Source organism: Oxyura jamaicensis, chromosome 2 (genome assembly GCF_011077185.1).
Source record: "Oxyura jamaicensis isolate SHBP4307 breed ruddy duck chromosome 2, BPBGC_Ojam_1.0, whole genome shotgun sequence".
Lineage (NCBI taxonomy): Eukaryota > Metazoa > Chordata > Aves > Anseriformes > Anatidae > Oxyura > Oxyura jamaicensis.
In genome coordinates, this window is record NC_048894.1 from 62266096 (window position 1) to 62288792 (window position 22697).

At 39.4% G+C, this 22697-nt stretch overlaps 1 protein-coding gene across 2 annotated transcripts in view; it reads right to left on the reverse strand.

Annotated features, from left to right (window-relative positions):
• Positions 1-12100: 12100 nt before the first annotated feature.
• Positions 12101-22697, reverse strand: part of DPY19L1 (dpy-19 like C-mannosyltransferase 1) — a 54420-nt gene continuing 43823 nt past the window's right edge. For both annotated transcript variants that reach the window (XM_035316954.1, XM_035316952.1), the window contains 4 exons: positions 20743-20917; positions 19786-19885; positions 15017-15142; positions 12101-14010 (listed from right to left, as the gene is read on the reverse strand). In XM_035316954.1, coding sequence (XP_035172845.1) covers positions 13854-14010; positions 15017-15142; positions 19786-19885; positions 20743-20917 — 558 coding nt within the window. In that variant the 3' untranslated portion in view covers positions 12101-13853. The remainder of the gene's footprint in view (positions 14011-15016; positions 15143-19785; positions 19886-20742; positions 20918-22697) is intronic.

Sequence of the window (22697 nt, forward strand, 5' to 3'; positions counted from 1 at the left end):
GGATGGACCTCATGGTATGGACCCATATGTGGAGCAGTTCTTGAAGAGCTGCTGCCTGTGGGAAGCCCACACCGGATCAGTTCAGCAAGGACTGCATCCCGTGGGAGGGACCCCACAGCACAGGGGACGAGAGTGACCGAGAAGGAGCGGCAGAGAAGAATTTCTATAGACTGACCATAACCCCCATTCCCCCATTCCCCTGCACCGCTCAGGGGGAGGCAGTGGAAGAGGGTGGATGGGGGGGGGGGGAAGGTGCTTTTGGTTTCTTTCCTTTGTTTCTCACTTCTCTAGCTCGTTCATAATAGGCAATAAATCTTACTATCTCCCTATGCTGAGTCTGTTTTGCCCGCCACAATAATTACTGTGCGATCTCCTTGTCCTTATCTCAACCCTTAAGCCCCTTTCATCGTATATTCTCCCTGTTCCTCTTTGAGGAGGGGGAGTGAGAGAGCGGTTGTGGTGGAGCTCGGTCACCCACCCGAGTAAAACCATCACACCCACTGTGGTGAAAAGCCTGCTTGCCTCACTTGTCAAATAAAACAAGATACTGGAGCCAAAGTGCTTGTTTTCAGACTTCCTAAAAATTCATCCTGATTTCTTTCCCAATCTCTTGATTGCTCAAGCTGAAGATGAGCAAACTCAAGAGAGCTTAGCTCCTCTTGTATTTGCCATATTCAACCATTTTGAATTTCTTCCCAGATCTCCAGAGTGATTTCAATGTTAACTGTTAGCAGTACATGAGAGAGGATAACTTTGTTCTCACTCTTTTAAACGGCTATATTCTGAGGTTTTTCTTTAGGTATCATAGAAGAAAATCTAGAATTTCCACTCACTTGTACTATTCTCTTCATATCTGAGGAAGAGCGTGGGAGAAGTTTAAATAAAACTAAAAAGACACAGCACACAGGGTATCTCAGACACAGATATAGCTTCATCCTACAAAACAAGCTCATATCATACATTTCCCTCCCCCTGTGCATGCATATGCAAAGCTGATGACTGCTCAAGTGATGACCTATATTTATCATGTACCATATTTATCAGGCACTTTCCCTTCCTTTCCTCATCCAAAGTTCTGAATATAAGCTTGAACAAATGTAATGAAATGATTATCTTTTTTTTAAAAAAAAAAAAAAAGTGTTCATCATCTCACAGGTCAGGCTCTAGAGTGTGACTCTGTAATGTCCAGCAGGCTTCTTATAGTGCTTGGTAAGAGGGTGTCCATCATATGTATTTCCCTCACCCCCTGCTCTCAGCTGCTGGCTGCCCATATCCTTGTCCACTCCTATAGTTGCGTTGCACTTTAAGGCAGCATAACCAAGAGCTACCACCAAAAAGCAAAGTCATGTTCTCACCCACCCTCTGCCACATGCTCATCTGTTTGCCACATCAAGCACACAATTCATTCAACAGATATTGCTGGGTTAGCTTTAATTTCAGCAACACGATCAGTTCCTGTACCCAGTTCCCAGTGGACTGTGCAAACACTTCACCTAACCAAAGGAGAAGGCAGTGTAGGGGGAGAATCAGCAGACTGTGCTTTCAACAAAATCAACTTATGGAGCTGCTTGTGGACCCCTGCCATTGGCTTTGTACCCAGAAAGCAGGCAGCCTGTCAAGGTGTCGAAGCCTTCCAAAATAATTATCTTGCAAAATATACTGTGAGGACAAAGCACATGAGGGTACCGGGGATTAAAAGTTTGAGCCAGGAGAATGTCTAGAAGTGACCCACGACTCAGATAAGTGCACAGTTAGCATAGAAACAGTCATATGCATGTCCAGACATGGGAAAAGCCCCATATTTGACAAAGTTAATCCCTCCAAACCTAGCACAAGCCAAAATTAAGGTTGCAGGTACCAGTTAATTTACTTTTTCCTCCCTGCATGTGGATGTAATGAGATACAGAACAGAATTTCTACCATAAAGCATGTTTATTTTATATAGTATACAGAATAGACTACTTTGATGAATGCTGTTCCATTCTTTTATGTTTTCCTAACTTCTCAGTGTACGGCACAGACCTTCCTTACTCTACACTTTTCTGATGTGCTGCCATACATAGGTGATTATTTAGTGTGCATTGTTGTACCATGAGTTGGCTTTAGGCACAGCAAAGAAATCATCTCCCTGACACCCTCATGAGGCTGCAGCATCTTACTCTAGTAGAGTTTTATGTAAACCATTTTAACTTAATGCTTTCAGATCAGATTTTTCAATGGCTTTATAGACAGCTGTGAGTGCTCAAGACTCTTTAAAGCAGATTCTTCTTGCCTCAGTGGAGGGACCCAAGGCTGGAAAAGCCTTGCTAACCCCTTGGTTTGGTTGACTCCCTTAAACTATCTGCTGATAATAAAGGAGGTACATTGTGGCTCCACCACCTCTTAGGAAATAACCCACTACATTACAGAAGCACACATTGTTGTGCCCCTGAGAAATGTGATGCTCTCCATTTTGAATCGAGACCCCTCTGTGGTACCAGGAGCAGCCCACCAGGGCTGCACCTGCTCCAGCACTTGCTCTAGCAACCTTCCCTTCCAGGGCTGGGGCTAACCTACCAAACTCAGCCTTAAGGATCCCCAACAAGCAGCACCAAGCCCTGCTGAGAGAGGTAACCTAATTCCAAAATACTTTGTGTAAGTTGTTGCCATCACCCAACCATACTTTGGCCATCAGTGCTGCCAAAACACACACTCAGAGCAAGCCCCTAGAGCCAGGTAGCTTGCAGCACCTGGACTTCATTCAGCAAGGGCTTAGCTCTCTGAAGATGAAATATCAAATAAAAGCTTCAAATAAAATAATAATAATAAAAAATTAAAATAATAATAAAACTGCAAAACCACCACCACAAAAAAAAAAAAAAAAAGTGTTGCTACCCACAAGACACGCAGAAATCACACAGGCCCATAGCTTGCATTTTGATACAGCTCCAAGGCCTATAGTTTGCCACACAGCTCCAAAGCCTGCAGCCCCCTCCCAGAGCCTCCTGCCCCCTCATCCATCCTCCCCATTCATCTTCACCCAGCCCAGGAGAGAGCCAATGATCTCAGGACTAGAAGCTGGACCTGCCTTCAGCTACCTCTGGCTTTCTGCTGAGCCCTTGGAGGAAGAACTGCAGCCCACCCAGGCTGGTTGCCCCACAGTGGTTCACCAGAGCTTCACAGCTTTTCAAGCAACATTCAAATAACATCACCATCCTGCACCTCCTCACAACAAGCAGATCATGAACCCCTGCACCACCCCTTCCCACCTGTGCTGGTTTAGTGGTGCTCAAGGGCTGCAGCTGCAGTAATGGCCTCATGTCCCACAAAGCATGGTGGGTGCTCTGAAAAGGGCAAGCAGATGCATACACCTGAGCAGGGCCCACCACACTGGGCAGGAGAAAGGCTTCCCCCTCCTCCCCCCCTCCCCAGAGGGGCAGGTGGCTGAGGCAGGGGATAATCCCACCTTAAATTCAGGTTAGTGCAACAGTTGTGCCAAAGGGATACCTTGTAGGCATCTTGATATCTGCCAAGTTCTCTCTTTTCCTTCTATGGTCAGAGCTGTGGGAAATAGCTCTAAAACACAAGCACTTACCAAAAAAAAAAAAAAAAATGGTAGCCTCACAAACAGTGAAGCCTGCTCTCCTTAGCTTGCCCTTTAGCTTTCCCTCTCCTCTCCAATAACCCCTACTTCCCTGTATCCTCGCTACCTCCGCACATGTAACAGACAACAGCATTGCAGTTCAGGCAGAGGTACTCTTAGGAGAAAGTTTTTGCAGGTGTTCACTCCCTTTTCTCAGTTTCACTGATGCCTGTAAAAAAATACGTTTAAGAGCTCTACCTGCCCATCAAATTTTATCAAACTTAGTCAGGAGCTCAAATGTTATTTGGTATGGACCAGACACAAGTCCACCTGAAGGCCCAGCATCAGACACCTTCAACCAGCTTAGGGTGACCCAGCTACTGCAAAAAGCTGGTGTTGGCTGTCCATATCTTCCTCCATGATGCCTTTTCTCCTTGGTTATTCCATTTTTTCCTGTAGCTGTGTAATGAATGAGATTACATACTTAACCGATGTAAAAAGCAACTTATTTTGCCAGATGAGTTTCATCTGGACCAACTCCGTGATCCTGTGACTCCTGATCTGGTTTACTGTATTGACTTCATGGAAGTTCATGCTAGCATGTAAGCTGGTCGGGGAGGATGAATTCTTCAGTGGCATCATAGTTTACACTGGTCTGCTGCGTATGTGGAACTGCAGCTTTAGCCAGACTTAATCTTTGCACAGTTTTAAAATCACAGAGCGGGGAAAGCCTTTACAGGAAGATTGTATTTAACATTCTTATGCTGGTACTTTGCATTAGCCATTCTCTCTGGGTTAAATTAATATTTTTTTCTTGAAACCTTCACCATATAAATAAATAAATAATGGAATAATGAAATTTAAAATAAACTCAATGAAAAGGAATAGCTTATTAAAGTAGCTCTCTGCATGAATGTGATGGCTGTCAAACTTTCTCAGTCAGAGAATAGTTCTGGGAGGTGCTATTGTACAAATTACGGGGTTTAGGCTTCAGTAATCCTAATGAAAGTAGAAAATCTCTACTTCAGGGAACACTTAGTTTACAGTTCTCTAAATTCTTCCAGAATCAAACACATGTGCTAGTACACAATGAAGTTTCATCCACTGATAAGACTGAATCCAACCATTCACAATACAAAGCTTGAGGAAATTCAGAGATTACTTTCTAACAGCATGGGCCCATGGGTGCTGGAGTTGACTTTAACCAAGGGAAACCTCCTCACCCCTCTGAACTCATTGGAGTGGCACTTGAGCAAGAGTTTACCCAGCAGTGTTACCTGCTATAAATGAAATCTGATTTACTCTAAGAGGACAAACCTGGGCTCAGGGCATAGCCAAGCTCATCTTTATGTCATGCGGGTGGGTCACTGTGCTCCATGGTGACAGACCCCAGCATCTGTCATTCGCCAACAGTACACGACATGCTCAGCTTTCTGTATGTCTTTTAGATGGACCTTACCGGTCACTTCCTGTCACCCATCTTTTTTTCACAGCTGTAATCATACTGTAATCGGGTAGTCATGCAGGAATCAATGAAGTTCTTTTAGAGGGTCTACTTCAAAGAACACAAATAACAGGATTTACTGAAATGGATGTATGTTACTGACTGTGCATAGTGAGAGGAAATAATAGATACAGTGAATTTAATAAGCACAAGCCAGTAGGACAGCTTGGCTGATTCATCCTTTACCTTAAAATTTCCTGCTCACTGCTTATTATCAGCTCAAAGGGCAATGGTGAAGTCTGGCCTGCGGTCTCACCATGCCCAAAGGAAGAAAGAACAAAAGGGTATCAGGAAGCCATAAACTGATGAAGTGTGACTGCACAGTTCACCCATAGTTGTGAGTGGGTTGGCTTCATGAACCTGTCTTACTCATCCAGACTACAGACTCCTCATTATGGGAGCACTGTGACTCGACTGCACTAGAATACACCCCAAATTTAGTCAAAAATGAGCTACGTTTCCAAATTGTGTGCTTCCTTCATCCTTTGTTCTTCCAAAGTGTAGTCCAACCCATCAAAAGTGCAATTCTGCAACAATATCAGGCAATACCTTTTGGCTTTTGGGGTTCTTTATCACAGGAAATTACCATGACTTGTGAAGCTTTCAGTAAAGCTTGCATACATCTTTTCTGTATTTGCTTGTCAAATTTGCAGGAGCAAGTTCCAAAAGGACAAGCAGGCATTTACAAAATAGGAGAAGCATCCAAAAGTACATCACTGTAGTTATTTATTTGTGAAACATAAATAGGGGAGCACAGAGCAGATAGCTTCCATCATAGTTGGTTGCTTTGCTTAGATGGCATTTTTCATCTCTTTAATCACACAGACTAGCATGTTACCTATCGCTCAAAGGATTTGGATGATGCACGATGATATTAAGGTAATGAAAAAAGGGGTGAAACACTGCAATAGGTAACACTGAGGTCCTGTACCTCACCATACCAATAACATATGACAGCACCCGTGTACTGTATATGAGGGTCAAAGTTATTTGGAACAAAGCAGAAAGCACACTAGTACAAAAATAAATGACACAGCTAAGCTGGCAAATGACAATGCCATAAAATAACATTGCCAACCACAAGTAACTTAAGTATTGTGGTTGGAATCCCCCCAGACATCTGCTTCAGAAACTCTGAGACCAGGAGTGATCACATGTGTTACACATAACGTACACTAAGCACAGCTCTTCATTGAAGTTCATCAGCTGAGCTGCTTAGCATAGCAAAACAATGTTGTCCTGTTTCTCCTTCAGTGACTTGTCTCAATTAGCTTTAACATCAACCTTAGAAAACAATCAAAAGAATTCTCAGGGGAAACAAAACAAAACAAAAAGTTCCTACATTGAAAGCAGAAGTGAGCAAAATCTTGAAAAAGTGCCCACTAAAGATCAGATTACTTTTTTAATTAAAAAAGTATTTCTTGTAACACTCCCAAGACTTACCGTAACCACTGATACACAGCTGACCTGGAGTACGCTACTAGTAGGACATTAGTTTCTCTCTCTCTGTTAAGCAAGATTTGGGGGTTCTAGTTCTGCTTTAAGTACCCAATTCTGACTGACAGGGTGGACCAATATTTTTTTCTGGAAGTTGGGCCACAGTTGCACATCCTAATGCTCACTGTCATGAGCATGTTTCACAGAAATGAGTTGAAACGTACTATATGTGGAAGAAAGGTATTTTCAGACCCTATAAACAAACATTTTTATTATTTGTTTTGTTTTCCAAGCGTGCTTCTCATCCTTTCTGTCCTGATGCTGATGTGCACTCCAAGTTTAACCTTGTTACAAATCTAGGATCTTTCTAACTCACAAATAAATGAACCGCAGAGCAAGGAAGAATGGCAGAGCAAGTTAGAATGTGGTGATTACAGACTACCCTGGTGCAGGAAAAGCAGCTAACATGGACAGCTCATATCACCTAGATCATTTGCCTAAGTCAAGCATTTTGATGAGGTTTAGAAAAACGGGTTATATTTAGAAGACAGACACCTTCCCAGTTTTCAGCTATGCAGTTTTGCTCCATTTTATTCTGTTCAATTTTATCCCATTTCCAAGTATTAAAATGAAAAAAGCAGATAAAATAAACACACACAAAAGTCAGAAAAAACATGTTCCAAACAAGGTCTGAGTTTATTGAAACCATGTTTTCTTTCGGCAATACTGCTGCACCTTGACATAGCAAATATTTACATTTTTCATTTTATTTCAGTTGGAACTTTATTGTTTTACTGCTTCCTCATGTGCTAGGATACAGAACAAATCATCAGTGCTGACAAGTTTCTTTCTAAATCCAGTTGTCAATCCAGTTGCACATTTGAGAGTTCAAGTGAATGTAACTCATATCATAGGCTCCTAATTCAACAATGTCTTTACAATCCCCTTTTCAGGAAAAAAAAAAACAAAAAAAAAACTAGTGGATAAAAAAAGCCTCCAACTAGCTAAGACATTAGTTTAATTTTTTTTGAAATTTAACCCATTTAAATTATGTAGTAACTCAAAAATGACCAAATCAAAGACCCCGTATGAAGCAGCAAGTAGCATGATTACTGCAACTGCAAACAAAGAAAACAAAGGTTAAGGAAAACTACTCCTAGTATCTTATACAAATTGTGTTTTGAGTTGAGTGCTCTTCCAAATACTTCAGGAATGAGAATTTCTACCCGACAGGACTACTAAAGCTTGCTTATAACATTACCTCCCACTGCTCGTAAGAATAAACTAGACACATTACATTTTCATAATCAAAATCAAAGAAAAGCAATGAAGGCAATAATTCAAGTACCATCACTAAAATAATTCTGCAAAAAATAGAAGGCATCCTATTCTGGAATATTTTTAGTCTTTCAACATTTCTTTTGCTAAGAAAATAAATAAATAAAACTTTCAGAAATAGTTAAGCTAAAAGCCAATACTTCACAAGATTTTTTCCATAACGCAGACTGAGATACCTACACAGAAACATTAACTCCTTGCAAATATGGTAACCTGCACCATGAGGCACTCTAGGGACTTTCTGTCAGAGAAGCTGAGCAACCAGCTGCTTATTAGTATAAATATGGTACTGCTCAGGTGTCTAAATACAGAAAGAACCAGCAATGAAAGTAAGAATTTGGGGGCACTGGCTTAGTCAAGTTACCAGAATAAAAAACTAAAAGCTCAATCTCATCCTTCCTGTGAAACAGGCAAAAATGAGTATTACTTGCACTCAAGAATCAATTTATACATTGGTATCTTGAGGGGTCACAGGGATCTTCCATTTGCAGAAATTTTATACAATAATCAATCGGCATTTTCTCACCTAACACTAAAATGAGAATAAACTTTACAAGAAATGACATTGCATTTCTCCCACGTCTGGAGAAGTCTTTAAACTTAGCAGCTGTCACATCTGATCCAAAGTCCAGGCATTTGACCTGATGTTCATGCAAAGGCTTGGCTGGCATCAGTATAATCTCTTTGTCCCCCTGTACTCGGCTCTGGTGAGGCTGCACCTCGAGTACTGTGTTCAGTTTTGGGCCCCTCGCTACAAGAAGGCCATGGAGGTGCTTGAGCGAGTCCAGAGAAGGGCTACAGAGCTGGTGAAGGGTCTGGCAAACAAGTCTTACAAGGAGTGGCTGAGGGAGCTGGGACTATTTAGCCTGGAGGAGGCTCAGGGGCGACCTTATCACACTCTACAGGTACCTGAAAGGAGGCTGTAGCGAGGTGGGGGTTGGTCTATTCTCCCACGTGCCTGGTGACAGGATGAGGGGCAACGGGCTAAAGTTGTGCCAGGGGAAGTTTAGGTTGGATATTAGGAAGAACTTCTTTACTGAATGGGTTGTTAGTACACTGGAATAGGCTGTCCAGGGAAGTGGTTGAGTCACCATCCCTGGAGGTCTTTAAAAGACGTTTAGATGTAGAGCTTAGGGATATGGTTTAGTGGAGGATTTGTTAGCATTAGGTCAGAGGTTGGACTCGGTGATCTTGGAGGTCTCTTCCAACCTAGACTGTTCTGTGATTCTGTGATATTACTTATCCCTACTGAAATGCAGGCTCTCCCGCTCGACTCCTTAGCCAACATGAACCCAATATTATTCACTGTGTGATTTCTAGCTCTCTTCTCTCTCTTGACCTATTGGCAATAAATGTTCTACACATGCTGTAACAGTAATAAAATTGTTCAACTACTACATGATGAACCCACTCTAACAACTGACAATTTCACACATTATAAGAATTTTAACCGTAATGGAGAATTAAAGCACAAGATCAAGGAACAGAAGCCAATTTCTGAAAGGTAGAGATTCTGAAACTAGCAGATGTATTATTTAAAATCACTTGGAAAATACACATTTTTCTTTCAAAGTAACATTAGTACTGTTTGACTTTATTTTTCTGCCACTCCGCATACAAGCAGGGTGGATCAGGTTTTGAAACAAACAATATTAAGTTTGTTTTTTAATTAAATAAGTGATTTTTCCTCCTTTCTAACTGTGAAGTTACTAAAAATGGCAGTCTATTCGAGTAGCTATATTAAAAACTGTAATATATCATGTCAGATTACATATATATATATATTAATAGGAAAGGCATAACAAGACATTTTAGTCACTGTAAGATGCAAAATAAACTGAAGGACTGATACAATAGCCCATACCCCCCCCCCAGAGGTGATGGAAAACAATCCAAAATTTGATAAAACCCCAGAGACTAGTCATTTATTTCTGGAATTAGAAGGAAAATCCTTTACTGTTGAGTATGAAAGAGTTTTTAGAGAACCATTCAAGATGACTCATCTTTTTTCGCTTGCTTTTAGCACTTAAGAGTTCATGACCTAGTCCATGCAATTTCATTAATGGCTGCAAATTAACATCTGCTGCAAATTAACATCTGCCTAATGCAGAAACTAAGTCTTTGTGAACACCCAGCTATGCTTTTGAGATAACATACCAGCTAACAGACTTTTATTAATGTCCATGCTCATACTGTTTCTCTGTTTCGCATTGTTTCTGGCAAGTTGCAGAAAATTGTATTGTGTTGCTCTGCATGAACTTCTGATGTTTGATCAAAGCCTTTTGTTTCCACATAGCAAAACTAACTTTGTTCCAGACAAGCTGGCTAAAAGCTGTTCCTAGGCACCACCTGGTTACACAGGCCAGCGCCCAACCCTGTGAATCCTCCTGCTTGGCTCCAAACAGGTCAGTTCAAAGCTACACTCCAGACAGTTTATCCCAATGTTCTGCTTTGACTTCATACTGGAACTGCTCTGAAGTGTTCATGTCATTTAACTACAGCTGAGAATGTTTTATCATAGCACTGGAAGAAGTTTCAGTGCCCAAGCAATTAATGCAGTTATGTGCACAGAATGCTTACCAGTTCTTAGAAGTGTAATTTTACATCCACAATCTTAATGTCACTCAAAGAGTAATTCCTTAATGTTTAGACCGTTTAATTGTTAACAGAGTTAAGTCTTCCTTCCACAACACATCTGCCATCCTACTCATAGTACAATCACAAAGCTGACGTAGAAAAGCACTAGCATTAGTTGGATTTTGTTCTTCTGTCCAGTTGCTGAAATGACTCAAGAGCACCTTACTCTTCTGGGTTTAAAAATAACATTGTTTCACTGCAGTCCTTCACATTTTGCAGCGTAGATGCAATAACAGCATTTACAGAAACTGCGCAATGTAATAAGAAAACACAGGTCTCAAGTTGTACTTAGCATTCTTGATTGCTTTAGCAGTACTGAGAGCTATGCTGTAGAACTTGACATCTTAACCATGATCTAAAATAAGAATCCAAGAGATATCGACTGATTTAGTTTCACTAAATTTCACCAAAATAAAAAAAAGGCAAAAGCAAAGCCATTTTTTTAAATGGTAGATGAGAATGAGGAAGTGCAAGGCAGTACTAAACAGGGCTTAGCATCTTTGTTTCATTAAGGTTCCTCATTTTGCCCTCATGCTAAATGTTACCGTTTCCACAGTTACCAACAGTTCGATACTCTATTTTAATTGTGCCCACTGTACTGAAGAATTTTACTACATTCAAAGCTAGCAGTATTTCAGACTCCAATAGATAAATCTATGTGTGTAAATATTACTGGAATGTAATCCACAGAAACTGTTTTCAGGCACTGTAACATCCCAATTATATACCTAAATTATGTGAAGGACAGCATATATTTAAAAATGAGCTTGAGTTACACTTTTGTTGATCAGGATCTTGCAAACTGAAAAGCAACTTCACTGACAGTTAAGATACTTCCGACTTCCATTTTCTGGTTCAATGCATAATGTTAACATGGAACTCCTATGCGTAAAATGTAGAATTATTTAAACAAATTATTTTCCCTGGAATTGAGAACAAATTACTGAGATAACCAGAAAATCACGATAGGATGCACCCAATTCATGCATTCATGTTTCTTCCCCACAATCATATATTTTCTTTCGTTTTTTACCTTTTTTTTTTTTTTTTTTTTTTAAACTTTTATTTCCTTTACTAGATTTTATCATCCTAACATGAGATGGAAATATTTATTTAGTTTTAAGACTGTTTCAAAGAGAGCATCAGTACAGTGGCACTCAACATGAAATGAAAATTTACAAATAAACATCACTGGAACAGTCTGGCCATGTACTCACTAACAGCCTTCTCATCAAATAAGGCACATTTTTACTGAAGTACCTCTCTGAACATTAACTTCTAAGTGTTTCTTCAGTCTACTTGCAGTTGGGTTTCACTCTGGATTACCTGAGTTTAGAAATTTAGGTAAAGCACCATTTTGAATTGCCTTCCATGTTCACTTTGGGTGTAAAATAGTATGTGACATTTTCTCACTGTCTTTTCATATTTACCTGCAGCGATATTCCACATAATCTGGAGGCTGGAAAGAGATTAGTTGAGTTTGTTCTAATTATCTGAAACACTTCCTTGTATTGTTTAGTTCAGGGATCAGCTTCAGTTATATCTGCTGTGGCAACTGTATTAAATTTCATTTTAATACATAAATGTAGAAATGTAACATTCATTAGAAACATGAGAAAATCTTCCATCTTTTTCTTTTTTATTTAACCACATAAGTACACATCAACAGTTGGCATAAATTTCATAAAAATACAGTACCTTTTTGTGCTGTAACACTAGTCACAATGTTTATATAAAGATTAAAGATTTTTTTTTCTGGCCTCCTTGAATTCAATTAATATTTTTAAAAGTGACTTCCCAAAAGCCCTTTTTTGATAGTTTTCTTATATAAATTTTTTCCAAAAATCTATTCTGTAAAAGTTAAAAAGCTAATGCATTTTCAGCCATTCTCCATCACAATAAAACAGATCTTAAAAAAAATAAGACGACTCAGAATACTGATCAGCTGTTACACTACTACTTTATCAGAGGTTCCCATTTAATTGCTTCTGTTATACATGTGGTAGATACCATTCCTGTAGCATCTAATATTATTAGATGCTCTCAGGGCTGTAAAAGACCAGTCATGTCAATAGACTGATGCATGAACAACTTAAAAAAAAAAAAAAAAAATCAACAAACCAAGAATGAATGATATAGAGAAACACGAGACTTTATAAACCTTGAACTGTAGAATCACCATTTCTGTGATATTTTCCCATAACAATAAATATACAAAAATTCTGTATCAGCTAAACAACTGAAGAATGTCTTTGTACTGGGTATCCTGGGAAATGAATTATTTAAGTACTATATAACAATAATGTTGGTGTGATATCAATATGACATAAAACTGAAGAACCACTCTAATACTGTTGGAGAAATTATACCCACCCAACTGTTTGGCTATACTCATAATCAACTGGGTTAAATTTCATTTTTCTTTAATGCTGATGATAAAATGTAGGCAGGATCTAATACAGGGGAAAAGAAAATGGGGCATAAATTTTGAAAATAATTTCTTAGCAAGTTAGGCGCTGAAGGTCTAGTTAAGGCAGTGAAGGATTTATTTTAGTATTTTTCTAAGGCTATTACAGATTTTTCCTGAATAAAGCATTTTTCCTTAAAAATTCCATTTATATTATGCCAGCTTATTCTGAATGTGTAAGAATGCTAAAAACCCTTGGACATGGAAAAGCTAAACTACTGCTTGCTCCAAATATTACCCTTATTAGTCTTCATTTTTAATATAAGTTTTCAAGAACATGCACCTACATAACAAAGTTTCATGTTCACCTACAAAGTTTTCCATTTCAAAAGCAAGCTTAAAATCATGTGTTAAGTGATCCAAAATGACCAATGTTCTTAACACAAAAAACGTACTTCTCCCAGGCACGACTAGTGAAACTATGCGACTTAAGAAAATTTCTAATAAGTATCACCTTGTCCAGAATAATAAAACGGCTAATAAAAGCGACATGAGAAATGTGATACCAGATGCTATAGCACCATTCCTTTGTTCCAAGCTGCTAGCACCGAAACTTTAAACAAACTTGCTTTGCTATGACATTCTGACAGTCCCATTTCACAATATCATTGGTTTTGAGAACGGAGTTACTTTCCATAAATTTTAACTCCTTTTGAATCAGTGTTCAATAAAATGTGCAAACATATAATCATTTGCATAGCAAATCTCAAGGGACTGACCCTGAAATAGAAATCCAAACTGTTAGGTTTAAGATATTTCTATAATCAGAATTCACTTAAAATGGTTAAAAAAAAAAAAATAATACACATTTCCATTTAAAGTCTAGTAAAAAAGGTATTTCTGATTTAGAATTCTTACAGTTACTTGTTTAAAAAGCTGAAAGACTGATGGTTCTTTGCATTGAAACGTTACTCATATGGAATCTTTAAGACTCTGTAATTGCTATTTTCAAACACTGTGATGAAATATGGCCTGGAATCCTTGCTCATCAGGGTACATAAAGGGATTCTGCCTGTATTAGCAGGATCTTCCACATCCCAGATTTCCGGCATACTGCAACCAGGCCTAAAAATTTTTAAAAATGAAAAGAGAAATAAAGAAATGCCACCATAAAAAAAAAAAAAGCATTTAGCTTGCTGAACTCAATTTTATAAACCTTTCTATGAATACTTGACTGTGCCTTCTATTTGAAGTTTGTAATTATACTAAAAATTGTCAGATTACAAAATCAATAAATGTTATTAATTCAAGAAAAAGTATTTAGAATGTATAAAATTTGGTTGCTTTTGTGGTTATGTAATTAATAACAATTTAGAAGAGGCAGCATATATGGCAAAACAACTCACATTATACAATATACATCACCAGGGATCCTTAAAACTTTCTATAAAATGAAGGGTGAAACACTCCAGACATTTTTAAAGAAAACTAAGACACCTTTAAAAAACACCTTCAGAAAAGTATTACCTCCTTGCTTTTGTAGTGTTTGTACACAAACACTAAGAATTCCCAGTATAATTATCTTTCAACGTTAGTATCACTAAAAAACTTCCTAATACCAAAGAAATGTAACAACTTGAATTTCTTTGTATTTAGAATAAAAATGAAATTAATCCATCTAGATGATGTCCTAAAGGCTCAAAACAGAAATTAAGAAAAATGTCATAATTTTTTCTTATGGACAGTCTAAATATGACAAAGTTTTCAGTGACAACCAATGGCCATAATACTCAAACTGTCTTCTACTCTGCACCTTTTAATCATATTAGGCTTTTAGTACATATGCACATCTCTTCTTGCCATCACAGAATAATTTCTTGTTTCCTTTGCAACCTGCTGTAATTTACAGTAAAATTTAAAATACACAGAACACAGCTTTTCAGGTGCACACAAAGACCAAAAAGTTACTAACATCAATAAAGTTGATCATACTTATTAATAGATGGAGAAGCTGGAGAAAAATGTATTATGGGCACTTTTAATAAAGCGTACATCAATATTTCAAAGCTACTGCTTGATCTCAGACTACATATTTGACTGGTATATCATTCTTGTGAGAAAGATTACTCACTTTTTTCTGCTTACGCACAATGACTCTTCTAGAATGTAGTAATTCACTCCTAATTTTATTAATTCTCTTTTCACTTCTTTTGCAGGTTTTCGACTGTACATGGAATATACTACTTTAGTTCTGGCCCTTCAAAAAGAGAAATATGATAAAAGTAAGCTAAACAACATAGGATGAAAATGTATGTCTTAATTTTTAGGTTGCACAGGAAAGCTTTTTATTTCACCAGATAACTAGGCTAATACTAGATTTGTTTTCACTTTTTTTTTTTTTTTTTTTTTTTACATTTTTACTTTTACTGTAGTTTAACTTCAGTGACATTTGCTTTCATATGATGATTCCTTCACATATGTAATGGTTCCCAGAACAATAAATATAGAGCTCTTTTTATTTTTTATTTTTGGAGGAAACAACTTTGCCACAAGATCCATGGTTACCTTGAACAGAAAATGTAAAAATGTCAAAATGATGCATTTGAAATGCAATATTCAATGGTAGATGCAAAGACATCAAAACAAACTTGCCTGGACTAGAGGTGATCAGAAGAAATTATCTGCCCAGTCCCTCTGCAAAACGTCATACTATCTGCCCTTGTTTGGACTTTTTAAGATGCAGAATGCAAGACCAAACGTTCACTCTGAGGTCTGCATAATGAATCTAAAAAAATCATCACTTCCTAACCATGATCCTGTTTATAATATGATGATGGCTGCAGACAGGTCCCAACTGTCCCCAAGGGGAAAACGGATCCTAGCCCAGGAGCTTGCAGAGCTCATTGAGAGGGCTTTAAACTAGGGAAGAAGGGGGACAGGGATGAAACAAAGCTTGCTGGAGGTGTGCCAGGGGGAACAGTAGCAAGGCTGGGGGAGAAGGCTAAGGCCCAGCTGAAGTGCATTTACACTAATGCACGCAGCGTGGGCAACAAGCAGGAGGAGCTGGAAGCCATTGTGCAGCAGGCAGGCTATGACTTGGTTGCCATCACAGAAACGTGGTGGGACCACTCTCATGACTGGAGTGCTGCAATGTCTGGCTATAGGCTCTTCAGAAGGGACAGGCAGCACGGAAGGGGTGGTGGAGTGGCTCTCTATATTAGAGAGTGTTTTATGTCATCGAACTTGAGGCAGGGAATGACAAGGTGGAGTCGCTATGGGTTAGGATAAGCAGAAAGGCCAACAAGGCAAGCATCCTGATGGGGGTCTGTTATAGACCGCCAAACCAGGATGAGCGGACAGATGAGGAGTTCTACAGGCAGCTGGCAGAAGTTGCAAAATCATCAGCGCTTGTTCTTGTGGGGGAGTTCAACTTCCCAGACATATCCTGGAAGCACAACACAGCCCAGAGAAAGCAGTCTAGGAGGTTTCTGGAGAGCGTGGAAGATAACTTCCTGATGCAGCTGGTTGGTGAGCCTACAAGGGGAGGTGTCCCGCTAGACCTTCTGTTCACTAACAGAGAAGGACTGGTGGGGGATGTAGTGGTCGGGGGCTGTCTTGGGCAGAGTGGCCACGAAATGGTAGAGTTCTCAATACTTGGCTGTCAGAAAGGAAGATGGTCCCAGAGTTCCCAGAGTAACGATGCAACCTCGATGCGAGTATAATCGTCCTCCTTTATTGCATGTTCTAATAGAGTATACATAGGCAATTAACTACAGCACGCGCCAACAACTTATCATTGGTCTAGCTTATCCGTGCACTTGTCTCTAGCTTGTTTACTCATTATCTCTAATTGGGGAACATCGCAAAGCCACCTGCAAATTCCTTTCCCACACTTGGAGAAGTCAGGAAGTGGACCAGTAAAACCGCTGTCTTGGACTTCCAGAGGGCTGACTTTGAGCTGTTCAGGACACTGGTTGGCAGAGTCCCTTGGGAGGCAGTTCTGAAGAACAGAGGAGCCCAGAAAGGCTGGGCGCTCTTCAAGAAAGAAATCTTAATAGCTCAGGAGCGGTCTGTCCCCACGTGCCCAAAGACAAGCCGGAGTGGAAGAAGACCGACCGGCCTGGCTGAACAGAGAGTTGTGGATCGAGCTTAGGAGAAAAAAGAGAGTTTATGATCTTTGGAGAAGAGGGCGGGCCACTCAGGGGGACAACAAGGATGTTGCGAGGCGGTGCAGGGACAAAATTAGAAAGGCCAAAGCTCATCTGGAGCTCAGTCTGGCTACTGCTGTTAAAGACAACAAAAATGTTTTTATAAATACATCAGTGCAGAAAGGAGGACTAAGGAGAATCTCCACCCTTTACTGGATGCGGGGGGAAACATAGTTACCAGAGATGAGGAAAAAGCTGAGGTGCTTAACGCCTTCTTTGCCTCAGTCTATAGCAGCAAAACCAGTTGTTCTCTGGACGTCCAGTACCCTGAGCTGGTGGAAGGGGATGAGGAGCAGAATGTGGCCCCCACAATCCACGAGGAAATGGCTGGCGACCTGCTACAGCATTTGGATGTACACAAGTCGATGGGACCGGATGGGATCCACCCAAGGGTATTGACAGAACTGGCTGAAGAGCTGGCCAAGCCGCTTTCCATCATATATCAACAGTCCTGGCTATCGGGGGAGGTTCCACTCGACTGACGGCTAGCAAACGTGATGCCCATCTACAAGAAGGGCCGGAGGGTAGACCCAGGGAACTATAGGCCTGATAGTTTGACCTCAGTGCCAGGGAAGCTCATGGAGCAGATTATCTTGAGCGTCATCATGTGGCACTTGCAGGGCAAGCAGGCGATCAGGCCCACTCAGCATGGGTTTATGAAGGGCAGGTCCTGCTTGACAAACCTGATCTTCTGTGACAAGGTGACACACTTAGTGGATGAGGGAAAGGCTGTGGATGTGGTCTACCTTGACTTCAATAAGGCATTTGACACCGTTCCCCACAGCATTCTCCTCAGGAAACTGGCTGAGACTGCCGTATGCTTCGTTGGGTTAAGAGCTGGCTGGAAGGCCGGGCCCAGAGAGTTGTGGTGAGTGGAGTCAAATCCAGTTGGAGGCCGGTCACTAGTGGAGTCCCCCAGGGCTCAGTACTGGGACCAGTCCTCTTTAACATCTTCATCAATGATCTGGATGAGGGGATCGAGTGCACCCTCAGAAAGTTTGCAGACGACACCAAGTTCGGTGCGTGTGTCGATCTGCTCGAGGGTAGGAAGGCTCTGCAGGAAGATCTGGAGAGGCTGGACCAATGGGCCGAGACCAACTGTATGAAGTTCAACAAGGCCAAGTGCCGGGTCCTGCACCTGGGGCACAACAACCCCAAACAGAGCTACAGGCTGGGAGATGTGTGGTTAGAAAGCTGCCTGTCAGGGAAGGACCTGGGAGTATTGGTTGACAGTCGGCTGAATATGAGCCAGCAGTGTGCTCAGGCAGCCAAGAAGGCGAACAGCATCCTGGCTTGCATAAGAAACAGTGTGGCCAGCAGGTCCAGGGAAGTGATTGTCCCCCTGTACTCAGCTCTGGTGAGGCCGCACCTCGAGTACTGTGTTCAGTTTTGGGCCCCTCACTACAAGAAGGCCATGGAGGTGCTTGAGCGAGTCCAGAGAAGGGTCTGGCAAACAAGTCTTACGAGGAGTGGCTGAGGGAGCTGGGACTATTTAGCCTGGAGGAGGCTCAGGGGCGACCTTATCACACTCTACAGGTACCTGAAAGGAGGCTGTAGCGAGGTTGCGGTTGGTCTATTCTCCCATGTGCCTGGTGACAGGACGAGGGGGAATGGGCTAAAATTGCGCCAGGGGAGGTTTACATTGGATATTAGAAAAAACTTCTTTACTGAATGGGTTGTTAGTCACTGGAATAGGCTGCCCAGGGAGTGGTTGAGTCACCATCCTTGGAGGTCTTTAAAAGACGTTTAGATGTTAAGCTTAGGGTTTAGAGCTTATGGTTTAGCGGAGGACTTGTTAGCATTAGGTCAGAGGTTGGACTCAGTGATCTTGGAGGTTTCTTCCAACCTAGACTATTCGGTGATTCTATAACATCCAGTAATATTCTCCTTTCATTGGAGAGAATATGACCTTATTTATTAACTCCTGCTCATTTTCTGATACTGTATCATCTCCAGCATGTTTTCCCCAAACATACCCTGTCCTATGTTTTTGTACTTAATGTCAGGTACAGAACTAAGGACATAAGCCACATAAAATGAATATGAACGCCTCTTCTTATTTCTATTTACCTTGTTGTTTTCCTGTGCCTTTTTTTTTATCCAGTTTTATCAAATTACCAAAAGAAAAGATTATATGACATTAAAACTAAGAAAGAAAAGAAAAGAAAATGCATGACCTTTTCCGATAAATAAATTTCCACGTAGAAAAAACATCCTGATTTTGAAAATAAAAGAGAACACAACTCGGTAATTCCATTAAAAAAAAAAATCAGTTTCAACTAGTCTTAATATATCTACAGTTAGACATATTATCATGACAAGTTATTTTTCACAGAAAGTTGATAGGAATAAACGGATTGGCTATCTTGAGAAAAAACATCAGTCTGCCTGCAATGTTTGGGTAGTTAGAATGACGAAAGGATATCATACATGTCAGTTCCAGTTCCATAATCATATTATTTTTATTTTTTTTTTGTATGCAAGTTTGAAGTCAAATCTGTCCTGCAATATATCCCCTCTGATGAACACAAATCCTGAAGAACTACTGCACATTTTCAATCCGACTTAAAATTTTATGGGCATTTTAACAAAGTTTTCTATATTACATGATGCCTTTCCTTTCCTACTTTATATTATCAACATTAATAATATTAAGGGAAAAATTTCAAAAATCCTCAACTTTGAGAGTTACCTTAATCCTGCATCTTCATAATGAGGATGATTTACAATAGGACGAAGCGTGGACAATTTAACACTTGCCATTGTAGGCATTGCTCCTGCAAAAACAGCATCTGAAAAACAGAATGAAAGGTATGTTTGAAATTAAGAATCAAGCAGTAAAGACAGAACAAATCTTCAAATACCTAAAATAGTAATCCTATAGTAGAAAAATAAATGTGAAGAGGAAAAGGTACTTACTTCTTTTGAAAAAGCCTTATATGGTACTCACATGACAAAATCACTTTTTTTTTTTAAACCTTGATCTCAATATTTATCATTAACATAACTGAACATGTAAGAAAAAGAGATTTAATACCTTACTATTAATCTTATCTTTCATACATCTTATTTTTCTGGAATGTGTAATGTATTCATTATGAGAAGGTCTTTTTTTTTTTTTTTTTTCATTTGTCACTTCTAACACCACTGTTAAATGAGCAATAGAATGCCAGTCCTCTTTGGCTTGAATGCATTTTCTTGCTAAAAAGGTAACTATTCTGGTCCCAAATAGTTTTCTGACACTTCTATTCTCTTCCGTTAAAGAACAGGAGCAAGCACAACACAGCCACTTTGAATTCTCTTCTACCCAAATGATAAGCATGGACACACGTACAGAACCAGTCACGCAAGTGAAAACCTGCTGTAACAGGACTTTGTAAAAGCAGTTTTGCTGCAGATACACTATTCCAGTGGTTTTAACCTCCAAGCTGATAGGCTGGAGTCTAACTACCTTTTTTTAAATATATTTTTTTTTCATTTGAGACAGCTTCTATGTGGAAAAGTATACATGACTAAACCTTTTTTTTTTTTTCCTTGGATAGTCCCAAGGCAGATTGTAGCAATACCTCTTCAGCTATTTACTCATATTAAGTTCTACAGTTACATCTCACAGTAAATGGGGAACACCATATGCTATTAAATACTATACCTTGTCTGGTACTGACTTGTATCCACTCTAGAAGTTCTTCCTGTGGCAAATTGCTAAATTCTCCCATGATGTTCCACTGAGTTTGAAGGTTTGCTGATCCTTCTATTGCCATCAATGCTAAAATAGCAAAGACCAATGTTTTGGGCTGGATTTTACAGAAGAGCCATCCAAATAACTGAAATGCAAGAATTAATTCCTAGATGATAATTCTGTAATTTTTTATGCAGCACAACCAATTTTTATTTCTCTTTAAGGAACTTAATGTGTATTACAATATGAAACACCTCTGCTATTGCTTCTCCACTAAACTTCAGTGAGACCTCATTGTTAAGTATTTATGTTCACCTAATGTTGTGCATTTATTTGTAATACAACTAAATATGAAAATTGACATTAATGCAGCTTTTAAAGTTCTAGTTCAAATGTCAAATTCTGCAGAGACAATTAAATAATGCTAACTACACTTATACAGTATTTTATCTCCTACTTAAACCAGTAAGTACAACCAGTACTGCAAAATTCTGAAAATACAACAGAAAAGCAGAATTTGGAGTTAGAAGGCTAATGTTACTTTATATCCTATCCTTCTCTTTCTTGAGCTGGAAAAGCTAGCCCTTGCATTTCTCCCTACAGATTGTATGCTGGAGGCGTTAAGCAAATACTCAAATAGGTAACATGGGTAGTTAAGTAGTACCAAATTTGCTATGTTCAAGTTTAGTTTGAGCAAAAACACTTCAACTCATCCATATTTGAACTAAACCTTCAGTCAGACAAACGTGTAAACTATTTAAGCTACTGCTAACTGGAAGACATGAGATTTCAAAAATATCAAACATGCAGTCAGTGTACTTTTTTTATTGTTAAAGTATGAAATAAAGTTTCACAGTAAGTTTCCTACTAGACTGACTACACCAATGCAGTAGTGTATGTTCTTTTTATTATAAATTATCCCTGAAATATTTTGGATTATTTAGATCTCCCAAGCCACCTCCCCAAAAATGCACTGTACTCTACTCTCATCCTCCAATACTTTCTAAATAAACACTCTAGCAAAAACAGCACTATCCAGGGAAACAATATACCAAATATGCCTGACTGCTGTGTAGGTCTGGAAAGATGAAGCAACATTAATTCATGTGCCATTCTATGTGAAAAAACAACATTTTTCACCAACAACCACAAAAGTCTCAGTTCAAGAACATGTTAGAACTTTGCACTTTCCTTATCAAGATCCATGGTTTTTCAAACCACATTCCTAACATCCTCTTGAAAAACCTCAGTAATGTTCTAAGTATCTGTATTTGCCACTATTTTGTTCATATACAGAGCCCAGAAAGACTGAACATATACACAATGCAAAGCATTTCTTTTTACAGGATGCTGTTCCTTATATCATTTATTACATTGATACAAATCTTTTTTAAAACTTGTTTTTGCTAAATAAACACATAAAGTCTTTAAGTCTCTCAAGGTATTTTTCTTTGCTTTCAAAATTTCACCCAGAATGGAACAATTAATTCCTCCTAACAGAAAGAGGAAATGCATGCAAACAATAACATTTTTATTGCCCACCAGGTGCCACAAGGTGCATCACTGAGGTACTAGAGAATACACAGATTCATGCAATGGTCTGAAAGAATACAACATCCCATTTACAAACGACGTCTTATCTTCTGCTTGTTTTTGTTTTTTTTCACAAATGTCCATCTCAGGCTGACTGCTCACTAATAAGAGAATATATGTAGAAAAGTATTTTTATTCTTACATGCATTGTTCACCTAAATTGGGGTACTCTTGAACATGGGTGTGGACTTCTCCTAAGGCCCAAGACAGGGCCAGGATAATTACAGGCCCTGTCACATGTGGCAGACTGTCATTTACCTCCTTCTGTACCAAAAAAACATCTGAACTACAGCAGTCTAAAGCTTTATTATTATTATTATTATTTAATCATT